We start from the raw sequence: 17,172 nt of genomic DNA, 5'->3' as shown, positions 1-17,172 counted from the left end.
TAGATGATGCCTTCTTGGAATCTAGCCTGCCCCAGACACCTTACCTCCAGCTCCCAGGAAACCTGACAGGTATTGCAGAGTACCTGATTCTCACAAGTTCCTCTTTACAAATCCTACTGCGGACCCAGAGACCATTTCACAGGGACCCAAAGGCATTAAGGCTACTACTGCCGAAAATCCAACCCCTTCTCATAGAGATTCCAGGGCCCTGGACAGTTTGGGTAAGAAGGTATACACTTCTGCTACTTTGGCCATTAGGGCCTTAATCTGCCAGTTTCATATGTTAAAGTGCCAGCAGCATTTTACTGGATTACTTAAACAGAAATTGATGTTGATTCCTGACTGTGCTGAAAGTAAAGAATTACAGGATTTAATGTGTTCTGCTGAACAAGTTGGTAAACATACTTTGCAATGTGGTTTTGACTCATTAGTTAGAGGCATCTTGTAGGGCAGCTGTTACTGGGTCTGTTCTTAGAAGGCATGCTTGGCTTAAGGAGCAAACTCTGCCAGATCATGTTAAAACCAAATTACTGGATGCTCCCTTAAACCAAGACTGCCGGTTTGGCAACAAAGCAGAAGTTCTTAAAAAGATGGAGGAAAAAGCTAAATATATGCAAACTGTTAAAGATTTCCTGCAAGTACAGCCTCCCAGATTTAGTAGTCATTGGCCTTCTAAGAATTGGTCCTTTCCTGTCTCTTCTAGGCCTTCCCAGTCCAAATCCAGGAACAGCAGACCACCTAGGCCACAATCTCAAGGTACTCACAAGCCTAAGCAGTGGGGGGCTCCCACTTCGAAAGCTGGTAGTAGTAAGACACCTCCCTATGGTAAACTGCCACAATGACTTCACCTTAAATCTTCCAAGCCCTGCTCGTCTGACTCCTCCTTTAGGGGTAAAGATCTCCCTGCATGCAAAAAACTGGGAACTCATTACCCAAGACAAATGAGTTTAAGTATGGTTTCCCAAGGATATATTTTCCACTTCCACACCTTACCAACCCCAAAAGGTTGGCCAGACCTACCCCGAAATCAGGGGGCAGAGGCTCAACAGCAGGTCCTCTCTCTCTTCTAAGTATCAGGGCTATTCATCCTGTCCCAGCAGAAGAATGGGGACAACGTTTTTACTCCAGACTTTTCCTGGTACCCAGAAAATACAACTCCTGGCTCATTCCTGGACCTATCTATCCTAAACACCTTTTTGGTAATTCCAAAATTCAAATTGCTAACTCTTCATCAGATGCTTCCCATGCTGGGCAAAAAGGCCTGGTTGGTAACTTTGGATTTAAAGGAAGCTTACCTGCACATCCTAATAAGGGATTCTTGCAGAAAATACCTACGCTTCAGAGCAGGCTACATGCATCAGTTCTCTGCACTGCTATTTGGCTTATGTACTGCACCCAGGGTATTAACAAAATGCCTATCTCCAGTCATAGCATTTTGCAGGCAAAGAAATATTCAAATATACCCATATCTGGACGATTGTCTAATTCAGGCAGAAAGCCAGGACATAGTATTAAATCATCTGGCATTTGTAAAGAAACTTCAAACCTCACTGGGGTACACCATAAACAAAAAGAAATCTCATCTAGTACTCTTCCAGCAAATTGTATTCCTGGGCGCAAGCATGAACACAACTTCCCAGGTGGCCTACCTCACGCCAGAGAAACAGGTTTATCTGACAGCCTTCTTCAAATTACTGGCCACAAAGACCCAGTTAACTGCAAGGAAAATACTGCAAGCTCTGGGGTTCATGGCCTTTTGCATCCTACTAATTCCATATGCAAGACTGCATATGAGGAAACTACAATGGTATCTAAAAAGCCTATGGTGTTAACATTCTCAGGACCTGGAAACAGTGACTCCTGTCATCCCTTGTATAAAGACAGAATTCCTTTGGTGGGCAGAGGCCTGCTACCTCAACAAGGGACTGCCATTCACTCTACCCCCTGCTGACCAAACCCTAACAACAGATGCATCAGACTATGCATGGGGGGCGCACTTGGCAGGGCAGTGCATTCAGGGCAAATGGAACCAGAGTCAAGTGCACCTGCATATCAATCAAAAAGAAAGGTTAGCTGTACAGAATGCTCTGACAGCCTTCAAGGACCACATCCTTCCAGGACAATTATTGGTAAAAACAGACAACACTGCTGTTACGTGGTACATAAACAAGCAGGGGGGAACCCACTCATACCCCCTCTGCAGACTAACCATGCACCTATAGGCTCAATTCTTACCAGGCAAGCTAAACTCACTGGCAGATGACCTAAGCAGAAATCTCATGAACCCACACAAGTGGAAACTGGAACCAAAGATATTCAATATGTAAACAAATTGGTGAGCCCAGAGATGGACCTGTTTGCTTCCCCCTCAGAACTACCAATTGAACAAATTCTGCACAAGGACTCTCCACAGGCAAGCTTTGAAAGTAGATGCCCTGTCCTTCACCTGGGAAAACGTCTCAGTTTGACTTTCCCCCTCTGCCTCTCCTCTCCAAAGTTCTACTTAAGATCAAACAGGACAAACCAAGGACAATACTCATTGCACCAGACTGGCCACGCCAACACTGGTAACCCCCTCTTGCACAGTGTGTCACTGCTGGAACCATGGCACGTCCCTCTGACCCCTTCCCTGCTGTCCCAGCAGGAGGGCCAGATTCTCTACCCCCCCCAGCTTCAAACCCTGGACCTTGCAGCCTGGCTAATTACCTGAGCTCTCCATTACCATCCCTCAGTAAGCAAGTGCTGGACGTCATTCTGGAGGCAAGAAGGCCTAGTGCTAGAAAATCCTATGCCGAAAAGTGGAAAAGATTCTGTTCCTGGAGCCAAACTCAGGGGATGGGCACAACAGTGCCCAGTTTACTACATATTCTTCACTACCTAACAGAGATGCTTCACAAGGGCTTTTCCTTCCCTTCTATTAAAATTCATGCCTCTGCCATTTCAGCACATTATAATATGGAACCACCCCTCTTCTCTCACCCACTGCTGAAGCAGTTCCTTAGAGGGACAAAAAATTTAAGACCACCCAGGAGAGCCCCTACTCCAGCCTGGGACCTTAACTTTGTATTGGAAAAGCTCACTCTTACCTCCCTTTGAGCCAGCTGCAACTGCAGAGTTGAAATTCCTTTCCTGGAAAATGGCCTTCCTTCTAGCCATCACTTCAGCAAGGAGAGTGTTTGAATTACAGGCCCTCATGGCAGTGGAGCCCTTCATCATCATCCATGCAGACAGGGTGACCCTCAAGACCAATCCTTCTTTCACGGCCAAGGTGGTATCCAGTGTGGCCCTTAATCAGTCCATTCATTTGCCATCCTTTGTTACTAATCCACAGAACAAAGGAGAATGAACACTGATTCCCTTTCTGCCTCTATTGCTTCCATTCTTGAATTCTTAGCAAAGCTATTTAATGGAGACGCAGCTGCAGCTACTATATGAGTTCAGTTAGCAGTGATGTCTAATTTCCATTTTGGTGAATTAGGCCTCGATGTGATGTCCCACAGACATCAAAAAGCTTTTCTTAAAGGTACTCTTTTATTAAGAAGACCTATTAAAGCCCTTCCAGCACCATGAGACTTGAATTTTTTCTTATCCCAATTGATTCTTCTTCCATTCAAGCCTGCATGATCCTGCAATCTTAAGTATCTGACATGGAAAATGATTCTTTTGATAGCTATTACTTCTGCTAGACGAGTTTCAGAGCTGCAAGCCTATACAGTAAAGCCTTCATACTTGCTTTTCCATAGAGACAGAGTATCCCTACGAACAAAAACCCAACCTTTCTACCCAAAGTATTTTCAGAATCCAACTTGAACCAATCCATAGAATTACCAGTTTTTCCCCCAACTATGAGAATAAAAGACTATATGTTGCACCAGCTTGGATGTATATGTACATAGGCAGTTACATTTGTATCTACACAGAACAAAGGACTTCAGAAAATCTGAACAATTAATTGTACCCTTTTTCAGACTCAAAGAAAGGTGCTCCTGTATCTAAAGTCACACTTTCAAAATGGCTATCAGACTGTATTGCCTTTACTTACAGATCTCAAAACAAAGAACTTTCCCGTAAAGTGAAAAGGCAAGGCAACCTGTTGATGCCATTTGTGCTGTAGCTACATGGGCAAGGCCACATACCTGTATCACTCATTACAAAGTGGATTTGGACTCCAGGAACCGGGCCTCCTTTGGGTCCACTATTCTGAAGAATATACTCGCATGAGCCACCCAAGAAAGATGGGACGCTGTCTCAACCTGCTAAGAATGAAGGTGAGATTTTAGCCACACGCTCGTAGAAGACCATGAGCTTTTGTATTGGGCCAAGTCAGATATGAGGATTGGATCCGAACCCAACCTGCTAAGAATGAAGGAGAGTTGGACAACACACATGGAACGTTATGGTGAGTACATAACTTATTTATTTATTTTTTTTGAGTTTTAAAAAGGACGATAGGAATAAATTCCCTCTCTCTCCAACCTAAGAACAAGTCAAACTAAACCAATAGTATAGGGTACTGTATTAGTTAGGCCTGTTTTTAATAGCAACTCTCAAGCAACCTGAAACTACAGTTATCCAGCATCTACCAATCCTCGTGTGTGCCGGTTAACTGAGAGTTTACTGTATGCATTTGTGTGTGTGTGTGTGTGTGTGTGTGTGTGTATATATATATATATGTGTAATAAATAAACACTTATATTACGTAGTTAAGCTTCAGTTCATTATTAAGCCCTTTAGTTTGTAAAACATAAAAAGAGAAAATGCCTTCTCTCAAAATATGTCAGTCAGTATTCTTATCGAGATGCAGTTGTATGTCTGGAAAACTGTAGTTTTTTAGGGTACAGATCTTATTTCATGAAATGCACAGCTACAAAGTTAATCCCAGAGTTGTTCTGGAGGTCTTTAATATGCTGCAGTACTTTAACCCATACTTCTGACTACGGTGGTGGTGTTGTCGCCTCACCGTAAGACGTTGTCGTGTTCGATTCTCAGCTAGACCGTCTTCTGTGTGGAGACATGTGTGAATGGGTGTACCTTCGTTGAAGGTTGTGCGTCAGGGCCGGCAACTTGGCACGTAAAAATCTACTGCCAATCATTAGCGGACCGGAGTTCCGCTGTGGCGACCCCTAACCGGGAAAAGCCGAAAGACGCAACAACTCTAACCCATACTTCTCTGGAAGTTTGCCCTGTATAATGGGAGCAGAGACACCTAAGACAATGTACAGTCCCAAATTTTCTCATTTGTGTATCTATATTGATTACTTTCTGACCCTTGCTTTCTTGCTGCACATTGTTGTCCAGAAAGGGACATAGTTTCTAAATGACGAGTGGCTAGGTTGGGGAACAAAACAGAACTGACCCAACAGTCTATCAAGGAAGGAAGAGTTGTGATATGGCACTTTGGGGGATGTGTTGAGGAGAACCTTAAAGTGGTGTTACTAAAAAGAATGGTCCAATGTCGTTTTAATATTTTTGATGCTGCCTCAGTGAAGAGGACATATCTAGTAAAAAAAGTGCAGATTGTTTTTGTGTTTTCCGGCCAAGTTTCGACCAGAAGCAAAAAAGAGAAAGTATGCCTTGCTGTCTGATGTCTTCGTGCATCCTTTTTCCCTAAAGTGTTTAGTAAACGCTGAAGGGAATAACCATTAGCTGACAAGTTGTTAATGGTGTTGACAACCTCTTGATGAAAACAATCCTGTTTGTTTGCTTATGTGCCTAATGAAACTCTCCAGAAGGGAGAGAAAAAATGAGGTGTTGGGGGTGGTCACTAGTAGAAACCAAACATTTATTTAGTCTAGTAGCTTTCCTATATGAGAGAGGTGTACAGTAAGATACCTTTTAAATATACAGTAACACATCCAGAATCCTCTTTTTACTAGGTAGTTCTCCTCTTGGCAATATGACTAAGATAGAAAGGAAACTTAGATGCCCTGCTCTGTGGAGAAGTAGGTCTGGCTGCCAGGGCTGATGTTGCACTTAATTCTCTTCTTTGTAAGTTGGTAGGTTTGTAACTGTTGTCCTGCATTTATGTGTTGGGTGCCTCTTAGGGATAATGAGTATGCCAACCTGGCTTATTACTTCACCAGTATTTCTTGCTGTGCTCATGTCTTTGCTCAAAACAAAAACAAGTTTAGATTACAGAACGTGGGACATTCCTCTCCTGTTAATGTAATGTTTCTTTTAGATACCAATAGATGTAATGGTAAATTGCATTTCTACATTTCTTGGAACTTTTAACTTTTGTTGCAAAAGTTTGTTGCTGCTTTTGTACATTGTGTGTGTTAATTTCTTATGATAGTGCTTTGCTGAATTAATTCCTTCTAGATCTAGTATTGTACTAATGCCTTGTATTAGGTGGCGAATATTGACAGGCCTTTACTGCTTCTGAATGTCATTGTGTATTACTTGTTTAGTTTGCCACAGGCTGCTGAATTTAATGTTGTTGCTATAATATAACCACCAGCACTGTAGTACGTTTGAATTTTTTTAACCAATAGATTTGCTTTTGCAGTCTGTACTATTTTAAAATTGTATCCACATTTTATTGGGCTCTTTGCTTTCCTTACCTGTTTGTTCTGTCATGACTGAAACAAGTATTTTTGGTTGCCTGTTTTACCTTGTGAACAAAGAAAGGTACTAGTGACATTGACTGCAAATTCACTGAGAGACGCTTTTCAGTGACCAGAAGATTGAAGAACATAGTATGCCTGTATTGGAGATGGTGTTTGAGTTTGCTGCAGGTTAGAGCTTTTCTTCCCATATCCTTTATTTATCTTGATGTTGTTAGGTGTCTACCAAGTATATAAGAAGCAGATCCCCTGCATGGGGAGATAGGGCACTCTGCATTGCGCAGCAAAAATGTAGATTATTTGCATTATGTCACTTTTGAGGGTTTTTTATTGCTCCATTGTCTCCGAATCATACATAGTTTGCCAGATTTCAGACTGAGTAATAGTATAGTCACGGATAAATGACAGTATATATATTTCTGTAGTTTGAACCATCTGTAAAAAGGTGGTTACATTGCTGTTTTTAAGCAGGCAATTTAATTTGTGATGCAGTGCTAGCTAGCATCCTTGTTTCAGGTTATGAATACATGTGCATTTGTTCCATAATTTATCAGTAGTATATCAGTAGATATGCTGCATGAGCAGCAAGTGCTAATGGCTAATACTTCAAAGTGATATTGGATATCTAGGAGTCCTGATATCATTAGGAAAAATGTACTGCTTGAATATTATAAGTGTTGCCCTCTTACATCAGTTACAGAAAAGGCTAAACTTCTACTCCGTCATTTAGCACGTCTCACATTTTACTGTCTGACACTGCTGTATTTTACTGTGGCCTTGCAAACGTATTCATGCATACATCCTGCACATGTGCAGTAAGGAGGTGGTTTTTAACCTTCAGTGTAAACATAAGTAGGCCTTTCTGCAGTATTTTCTGGAGTTTACAAATTGAGTTAACCTTTGAGTGCAACTAATGCCTGACCATACAGTTTTTAGCCCAGGCAACCTTTGCCAACCAACTTTAGCAACCTTTAGAGGGCTTTCCAATTCAAGTTTATTTCAAGAGCAATGACTGACATTGCTCAGAATAAAAAAAAAAAAAGTTTGAAAGCCTGACCTTATGGGTCACATAGTTGCTTGCTGCTGCTGCATGAATTTCAAGGTAGAACCATGGAAATATCTAAAATATAAACACTTTTTCACTTACTGGTGGTGTACACAGTTTATAAATAGAAAACATTTTGGTAAAATATACACACTTCAGTAACTGGTAGTGTATTGCAGTCTGAATTAATATATGTTGATGTATTTTAATGAAGATAGCTTTGTTGTACATATTTTTAAGTCTGTGCTTTTTATGTTAATGTGAGATGGCATTAAAAAATGTGGGAACTGTTCCCTGTTTAAATGAGGTAATTTGCCTCTGATTTTTGTGTTTGTGCTATCCTGTCTTTTTTTATTATATTTTTTGTTTTGTTTTTGCTGCTTAATATATTATCTTTCGTATCTGCTAACAACATTCAGAATTCATGCTAAGACGTTAAGTTCTTGGTGTCAGTACTGTGCTTGACATGTTTCAGCATACCTTATATTGTGATTTTATGCTTGTGGTTTGGTAACTTCATTCCACTATTCACTGTAAGGGCTTACTGATTGGTTGAGTTTACATATGGAATTAAGGGAGTTATGCAAATGGTTGACAGTTATTTGAGTGCATATCTTTTGTCTTTCAGAATTTTGGGCTTGGATTTGGTGGTTAGAGATGACAATGGAAACATTCTAGATCCTGATCAGAGTAGCACAATTAGTCTGTTCAAAACGCATGAAACTGCTTCCAATGGAATTGATGAAAGGATACAAGAAGAGAAGGTAAACATTCTTTTAGAGCTGTAACACAGGCTAACTTTCATTCTTCCTTTATACAAACCAAATTTCTGTGTTTTATTTTGTCATGTGGGAAAGAGAATTGAATTGCCACCATTTTTGCAATTTACATCTCAAAATTTACTTTGTGTACTTATTTATTTTACATTTTGTTGACTGGGTTAGTACCACTATGCCAGTAGTCTGTTTTCAGGGGAAAGACCAGAAGGCAGTAATCATACTAACGAGGGGAAGTTTATCCATGAGATTAGGGAACAGCCTGTACACGTCATTGTTGCGACAGGGACCCATTTTGCAGGGGCAATTCCTGTTTCCATTCCAGGTTCAGAGGTGGCCCGAAAAAACGGGGGCATATGGAGAGAGACGATGATGATGGAGAGGTGAGAGAAATGGAGGAGAAAGTAAATACCAAGACTGGAGAATATGTGCAGAATTTTGAGGATATATTTCAAAGAAATCTGTTTGATGGAGATGAACCAGCAAATGATGGGCGTATAATTACAACCCTCCGGTCAGTAGGGTTGCGGAATTTACTTAATGAAATGGTGATGTAGAATGAGCCAGAAAATTAAGGAGATTGTTTCCTGGGAGGACATTATGGAGAAAATACAAAAGGATGATGCAGAGACAATCCTGAAGAACAGTGGTGAGATGGAAAATAAAACAAATGCAAAGAAAGTAAAAGAGGGCAAAAGTGGAGTAGCATAAAAGAATGCAGATGAAAAGAAAAAATGGAAGTATGTGATAAGGATTCAAAGTAAAGAAGACCAAGAAATGGACAATTATGAAGTGTGTGACAATTTAGTAGCTCCTTTGGGTGTAAAAGCATGTGAGTTAAGAGCTTTTAGGTTCATAGGCTGGTATTAGGCTATCGGCCCGAAGGCCTAGCCATAACAATTCCCTGGAAATTTCTTCCCACAATATTTACTTCTCTGGGCCCCTGTCAAGCAGGGTGACTGACATGATCCCCGGGGTGAATTTCTTATCTCCCATCCAATCATCAAGGTTCCTTTTGAAGAGGGCCAATGGAGGCTTGACATGTATGGGCAGTCTATTCCAGAGTATGGGGAGTCTCTGGGTCAGGAACCTATCCCTCCAGCATGTTTTGTTCATTGTGATGATAAGGTTTAGATCCTTGGAGCGTGTGGCTCTGAGGGATTGGGATTTCTTTAAGTGGCGCATGTCCAACAGCTCAGGGTTTGACATGGCCTTGTATGTTAAGCAGTGATCACCTCTGAGTAGACGATATGCCACAGAGTATAGCTGGAGATTTTCTAGACGGTCAGCATATGGCATCTGCTTTAGGCCTGTGATTCTTTTAGTGAGATATTTCTGTGGCCTTTCCAGCTGTTGCAGATGTCTTGTGAGGTACATACCAAATGGGGCATTATACTGTATAATGGGTCTAATGAGGGATGAGTACAGTGGGACAATGACCATCTTTTTTCTGGATGAAAAGCCCTTAGTGATGAGGATTTCCTGACTGTTGCTGCGATGTGGTTATCAAAAGTGAGACCACTGTCCACTTGTGTCCCTAAGTCTCTCATCACACTTTCGATGTTTAGTGTCCTGCCACCTGTGTGGTAGTTCATGGGTACATGTTTTTTTCCAAAGGGGATAACTATACATTTCTTGGCATTAAGCTTGAGCCCATGGCTCTGGCACCAGGCATCTGTTTCTGTAAGGCCCTTTTGTAGAATATCCACATCATTTGGGGATTCAATAATGGCTCCCAGTTTGCAGTCATCTGCAAACTTTGTTGGCCAGAGTCCCTTAGTGTTGGCCTGTACTTCAGAGAAATAGATGCCAAACAAAAGTGGTCCCAGGACTGAACCTGAGGTACTCCACTTGTCTGGAGCTAGATTTGGAGTCGGCTGCTTTTACAGTCTGGGTTCTGTCAGTAAGCCAGTTGGCAACCCATCGAGTGACGTTGGGATTTATGCCCAGCTTAGTAAGTTTATCTATGATTCCAGAGTGGGGTATGGTGTCGAAGGCCTTGGCGAGGTCCAGATAGGCTGTGTGGACCGCCTTAACCTCGTCCACAGCTCTGGAGACAGATTCGAAGAAGTCAGTCAGATTCAGGCGACAAGATCGGATCGGCCCTTCACAAACCCAAACTAGGTGGGGTCCAGTGTTTGAAGGTTGCCAATGTCCCTGTTTATAAGTTCCATGATAATGCGTTCCATGCCCTTGCAGATCAGGCTTGTCAGACTGATGGGACAGTAGTTCCCGGGATCCAAGGCATATCCTCCCTTGTGGAGCGGGATAACTGTAACTGTGCGCCACTCAGTGGGCACGAAGCCTGAGGTGAGGCTATGATTAAACATGACACTTAGGTGGGGTGTAGTTCATGTAGTACACAGCCTGGGATGTCATCTGGTCCCATGTATGCCGTATTCCTAGCTTTGGAGAGTGCTGTTTCTACGTGTGTGGCTGTGATTATCGAAATTTGGCAATCGTTTGGTATTGAGATGGGCCCTTTAGGGAGTGAGAGAGGGGTGAAGTTGGCACTAAATCGATCTGCCAGGATATTGGCAATATCCTTGGGATCAGTATATTTAATGCCATTCTGTTGTAGCTCAGAGCAGATCTGAGCATTTCCATTTAGATTCTTGACATAACTATAGAATGCCTTGTGGTTGTCTTTGGAATCTTTGGCAATTTTATTTTTGTAACTAGCTTTTGAGGATTTTATGAGGGATCTCAGCTTCTTACTGAGGCTGGTGAGGGAGTTTTTTGCATCCAGGGATTTTCCTTTTTTCTGCAACAGTTTCTTCCTTCTGTTGTATAGTTTGTTTATATCAGGGGACCACCAGATTGGCTTCCATTTTTTGGAGAAGAGCATCTTGGTTGTATTTGGGATGGCACGATTCATGCACGAGTGGATGTGCTCGTACAGTGCCTTAGTGTAGGATTCTGCAGTCAAACTTCCAGATCCCGTCTGCGTGGGTGTCGTGATGTTTGTCACTTCTGACTTCAGTAGCATGAAGTTTTCTTTGGAGAAGTTTTTTAAGGAGGTTTCTTTACTAGGGGGTGGGGGTGGGATGTGGATGTCAAGGGCGATTTGCTTATGGTCAGACCTGACCGATGAGGGGGTGACCACTGGTGTGGAGCATCTATCTCCCATATTGGTAATGACCAGGTCTAGGATATTGGAGCCCCTGTTGGGACAATGGATTAGTTGATTCAGGGCGTTGGAATTGAATTCCAAGAACCGTTGGGAAAAGGAGTTGGTACCCTAGTAGTTTTCCCAATTAATGGCAGGGTAGTTGAGATCACCCAGTATTAGGGTGTTTGGTTGTATTTTAATATTTTCCAGAATGTTTAGGAATGTGTAGTGAGAATCTTTATGTATGGTGGGGGATCTGTAGCAAACTACAATTTGGATTGCAGTCTTACCTAGTGTTAGTTGCATCTGGAGAATTTCAGATGCATTGTGTTGGACAACTAGCCTGGAGGTGTGAATATCCTTGGTGAATATGGACACTCCTCCACCTTTAGTGTTTCGGTCTTGGTTTTGTGGCTGAAAAGTATGGTAAGAATTGTAGCCTGGTATTGCAGGGGTGCTCTCTGGAGCCTTGAACCAGGTCTCAGTCACTGCACAGATATTGATGTTCTCCATTTTTAGGAGTGCCTCGAGAGAATGCATTTTGAGATTTAAACTTCTAGCATTGAGTAGCATTACCTTCAGATTTTGCATGCTAGTATCTGTTACGGTGGTGGTTTTATCCTTTGAATCTTGCCTAAAAAAGGCACTGTAGGGGTGGCAAGAGCTTTAGCCAGTAACCTGAATCCCAGGGGTGACAGGTGCAGACTCTGGCAAAGCATTGTGGTTTGTCGATCATGTCGTCCCAGGCAGACAAATACTGGATCCCCTTTGAATGACACCAGAAGCTTAGCCAATTGTTGAAGTCAATAATTTTGTCCGTGTACTGTGGCGTCATTCTGGGCGAAGGCAGGATGCTACTCAGAGCTAGGGTCATACCTGCCTGGGTCACATGATCCAAGAGCTCTTCCATGTCTCTTTTCATGTAGTCCAGGGAGGTACATCTCAAGTCATTCACTCCAGCATGGACAATGACAGAGTCATATTTGTACTTGTTGTGGAGTGACTTGAGTGCGTGTGTTATGTGACAGATCCTGGTACCCGACAGGCAGCTGACTGTAATTTTCTCCTTGTTCAGCCTGGTGAGTGGGACATCAATGTGCCTGACTATAGAGTTACCTATGACTAAAGTGTTGGGTACATTGTCTTGCCTCAGGGGCTGTTGTTGGGTGGCACACTGGTGTTGTGAGCTGTGTGTCACTTTGGTTGTGACTGGTGTTTGCGTTTCGGCTTCGGAGGTCCTTTTTGCTTATGCAGGTTAATGTTAAGGGCCTCCCCATTTGTGGGTTTAGTGTTGCTATGTGTGGGTGTTGATGGTGTGGGTTTTGTAGGGCTATGAGTTGCTAGAGGTGTAATGCAGGTGTTAGCCTTCTCCTCTTGACTGTCTAGCACAATCTTGACCGGAGAGAGCTTTGCTTCCAGTTTGGCTATGTAAGTGGATCTCTCGCAGGTTGTAGTGTTGGGTGGTAGGAGGAGAGGATTGTCTGTGTACATGAGGCAGTCGCCGCATTGCCCCAGTATGCCCAGATTCACCAGGTGGACATGAGAAATCACCGGAAGCTGACCCTTGGACATGCATGTTTAGGTGCTTTTTTGTAAAGTTTAAAAGCTGTTTTCCCTTACCTTTGCAAGGTACTTTGCAATTGTAGGCTGTTTAGTGCCTATGATCAATTTCTCCTTATTGACAAGGAGAGCCGAGTGCTTGTATCAGTTTCCGGCTTCCTAGTGCTTTCCAGCAGGTTCTAGAGCAAGTGCTAGTCACAGGGGTTCAGATTTTAGTGCTGCTACTGAGAAACCAGCTAGTTTTAAGGGAAAATTTGAAGATCACACTTTCTGGCACCTGGAATAGTTTAACTGTAGCCTCGTAGTGCTGCACTATGTGAAAAATGTGCAAACACACGCATTTTTAAGCCACAAAGTTGAAAGGAATAGAAATCAGCCCAAAAAGGCTAATAAAATTACAATTTCAGAGCTGGAAACCACTCCTCTAGCGTTAGATAGGCAGTAAAATGCTCACCAGTCCCACTGGTAGGCAGTAGGACTTCCCTCTACCACAGCAAGGTCTGGATAGCTCTGAGCACAGAAAAAGTCCTGAGACAAGCAAAGCCAGGGATATGGACTGGCTAGAAAAGGTGGGAAACGAGCAAACAAGATAGTATATATTTTTTTGTTGAAATAGGCTAAACAATGCAATAATACAGTAAATAAACACAGAAAAGGCTAATACACTTGAGTGTGTAGTCCTAACCAATAAATGCAATTAAAACTGTACAAAATTAGCAATTTAAAACTTTTTAAATGAAGCAAGGCAAGTGCACAACTGGAAAAGGATTTAAGAGGCAGTAACACAGCAGAATAAGTAGCTAGTCTACATATACAGAGAAGTCTATATATACAGAAAAGCAGCTAAAACATACTAACACTTCAGATGCAGTGCAACCTAGAGCACTTGAGTTGTAGCAATATTAAGGCAATTACAGTTATAATAAATGCTCTAAAATATACTCCATATTTCCAAAATGTTTGAGAAGCACAGTCAGAACATAAGGAAATTCAGGCAAAAAAAAATTTGAAAGGGAAAAAGGAGAAACAGAAGGCCTTATCAAATGTTCTCTCTGTATTAGGTAGAAAGAGCTAATGAGACTAGACTGGGAGGAGTGTCCCAGATCAGATCTACAGTAGGGGCGGGCAACTGCAAAGCCACCAAGTACAACACCAAAACACCAACAGGGAGGACGGGTGGGGACACTACAAAGCACTACAGAAAGCCACAAAATGAAAGTTTTTAAACAGATAAAGATTTGTAAAGATACAGAATGCTTTTAACTGCAAACAAATCAGTTACCCATGCAGGTTACAATAAAAGTGCTATATATAAATTGCTAGAAACCATAAGTAATCGAAAAAAAACAGGATACATATGTCTCAGCTAAGAGTTGGAGTCAACACCTCTCATCCACTCTGCTCGATGTATATGCTCAGTGTGTATAGAACAGAGACATTTTGTGACATATTTCAGACCATTTTTACCAGTGGAAAATTTCCTTGGAATTTTAACCCATAGCATCTTTATGTGATAAAAGCATTTAATAGGGAAACAAAAAAGAAAATTAATGTACAGTTTCAAACGGGTAGAGAGAGAGACTTTGAAAGGGCATATGAAAACTTTATTTAAAGAAGTAATGGATATTGCAAAAGTTTATGACAAAACGCGTTTATGGACTGGTGGCTGGGATTGCAATATTGTGTTCAAAATAGAAAAAAATTATAGACATACCAAGCGTGATTAAATGTGCAGGGGACTAGAGGTGTTGTAAAATGCTGGGGACAACCCAAAAACTTTTTTTTTTCTTCTGGAAAAGGACATTTTATAAGTACCTGTGACAAAAGAAAATGTTATATTTGTGGGGAAATTGGACATGGTGCAAAAAATGTGAATTGAAATGTTATAAATGTAACAGAATTGGACATTTACAGATGGATTGCAAAAGTGAAAATAAGAGTAAGGAAAAGAAAGAAGAAAATGAACAAACTGAAGAAATTTTAGTACTAGTAGAAATAGAAAAAAATGATGAGAAAAATAATAGAGGACATAGAAAAAGTTCTCAATTAAGTGAAGATGTAAATTTGGAAGTAATGAAAAAAAGATTTCTATTGGCAAAAGGATAAAAGATGAAAAAAATGAAAATGGATAAGTACAAAAGTGAGGAAATGGATGAAAAAGAATATATATATATATATATATATACACACACACACACACACACACACACACACACACACACACACACACACACACACACACACACACACACACACACACACACAGTTAATGATTGGGGGTTAGTATAATGGTTAAGGTGTTTGACTCACAGGCACAAGGTAGACTGTTTGATTCTGACCTTTGTGAGGGAAGTTGGCTAGGTATAGAATGACCTGTTAAGAAAACTAGCTAAGTAATTGGCAACAAACTTTTGAAACCGTGAACTTAAGGAAAACGGAAAATAAAAGTTTGAGTGCTTTTTTTAAATGTGAATAGTGTTGAGTATAGTAAGAACAGGGCTTTTGAAGTGGTGTAATATGTGTGATGTGCACGTAATTACATTACAAAAGATTTTTAACAAATGAAGAAAGATTACAAACAGAAAGTATAGGGAGGAAAGATAATCTGGAATTTGGGAAATGAGAGATGTTCTGGAATAGCCATATTCTGTAGAAATACAGTAGAGCTATTAGATGCAACTTTAGCAAAAATGGGAAGATTAACCATTGTAGATTTAAAAAGGAAAGAACAAGTATATAAAATTATAGCATATGCTTATCTTAATTGTAAAGAAAGGGGAAGCTTATTTCATCAGATTTTAGACTATGTAGTGATAAATATGAACATTATCATATGAGACATTAATTTTGATTAAAGAGGAAAGCATTAAAAATAAAAGAAATTGTATAGAAGTTATAAGATATTGTGAGTTCAAACACTGGGTCACAAATTCATGGACTTACAAGATGGGTATGTATAGAACTGAAATAGATTAAAGTATCTGAAGGTTTAGTTATAGGAGAAGAGGAGGTAGTTGAAGCAGGTTTTTTGGATCATCTTGCAATATGGTTAGAGATAAAGTAAAATAAGGAATATATAAAAAAATAGGCAAAGGAATAAAAAGGATAAATGAGAAAGTATGGGATGGTGATATTAGTAATACAGTTGTAGAAAGATCAAATTACTGTGAAAATTTTATAAAATGGATGATATTTAAAGAAAATATATAAAAATGTTTGTAGAGTGGCAATATGATGCCAGAAAAATAAAAACTTAATGTAAAACAATGTATTGAAAGATTTAGAATATAATGATAGAAAGTGCTTTGTTAAAGAATTATGTGAAAGAAATCAAGAAAGTACAACAACTGTTTTATATAAGCAGAATTTTTTTCAAGGAAAAAGAGTAATGTCAAGTTACTTAAGCAGATTAGCAAAGGAAGATGGTGTTATGAGAGAAATGAAAAATGTAAAAGGATAAATAGAAGTTGGACAAATATGAATAGTGTAGTACAATATGTACAAGAAATGTTTAAAGAAAAAAGCTAGTGGAAAAACACGGAAAGCAAAAAAAAAAAAAAAAAAAAAAGTTAGAAAGAGAATAAAAAGTTGGAAGAGATTTCTTTAAATGAGCTAGATAAAATATTGAGACAGGTAAATGTAGATTCAGCCATAGGACCAGATGGGATAGTAAAGATTTTGAATGAATGGTTAAATGAAGGTTTTAGGTATAAAAAGTTATGTAGTGGAATATTTAAGTTCATGTTGGAGAATGAAGATAAAAGACCATTAGAAAATGAAGGCCAGTCTTGTTAAATAACCATGATTATAAGATCTTTATGAAAATAATACAAGAGATTTGAAAGTATTCGTATTTTGGAAAAATTATAGGATATATATATATATATATATATATATATATATAAAATTATAAAGGCGAATGGTTGTCAGGAATTATTAGTGATAGAAAAAGAATAGACAAGAAGTGGTGAAAATCATGATAGGAGGCATTAATAAGTCATTTGATACAATTGAACATGAAAGGTTATGGGTAATAAAGAATATAAGTGAGAAAGTTAGGAAATTATGTATGTCAGCATATAGTAACAATCAAGTGAAAGTATTTATAAATGG

General features: G+C 40.1%; 1 protein-coding gene across 1 annotated transcript in view; it reads left to right on the top strand.

Annotated features, from left to right (window-relative positions):
* DOCK5 (dedicator of cytokinesis 5) overlaps positions 1 to 17,172 on the top strand; it is a gene marked incomplete in the record, with an annotated part of 3,482,443 nt that overhangs the window by 1,362,942 nt on the left and 2,102,329 nt on the right. The window contains 1 exon segment of the mRNA XM_044083155.1: positions 8,240 to 8,375. Within this exon segment, the coding sequence (XP_043939090.1) occupies positions 8,240 to 8,375 (136 nt within the window).

The sequence above is a fragment of the Protopterus annectens genome, chromosome 9.part0, assembly GCF_019279795.1.
Source record: "Protopterus annectens isolate FY-2018-M chromosome 9.part0, PAN1.0, whole genome shotgun sequence".
NCBI classification, from domain to species: domain Eukaryota; kingdom Metazoa; phylum Chordata; order Ceratodontiformes; family Protopteridae; genus Protopterus; species Protopterus annectens.
Note: the sequence above shows the minus strand (reverse complement) of the source record. Positions and strands in the feature narration are given on the sequence as shown.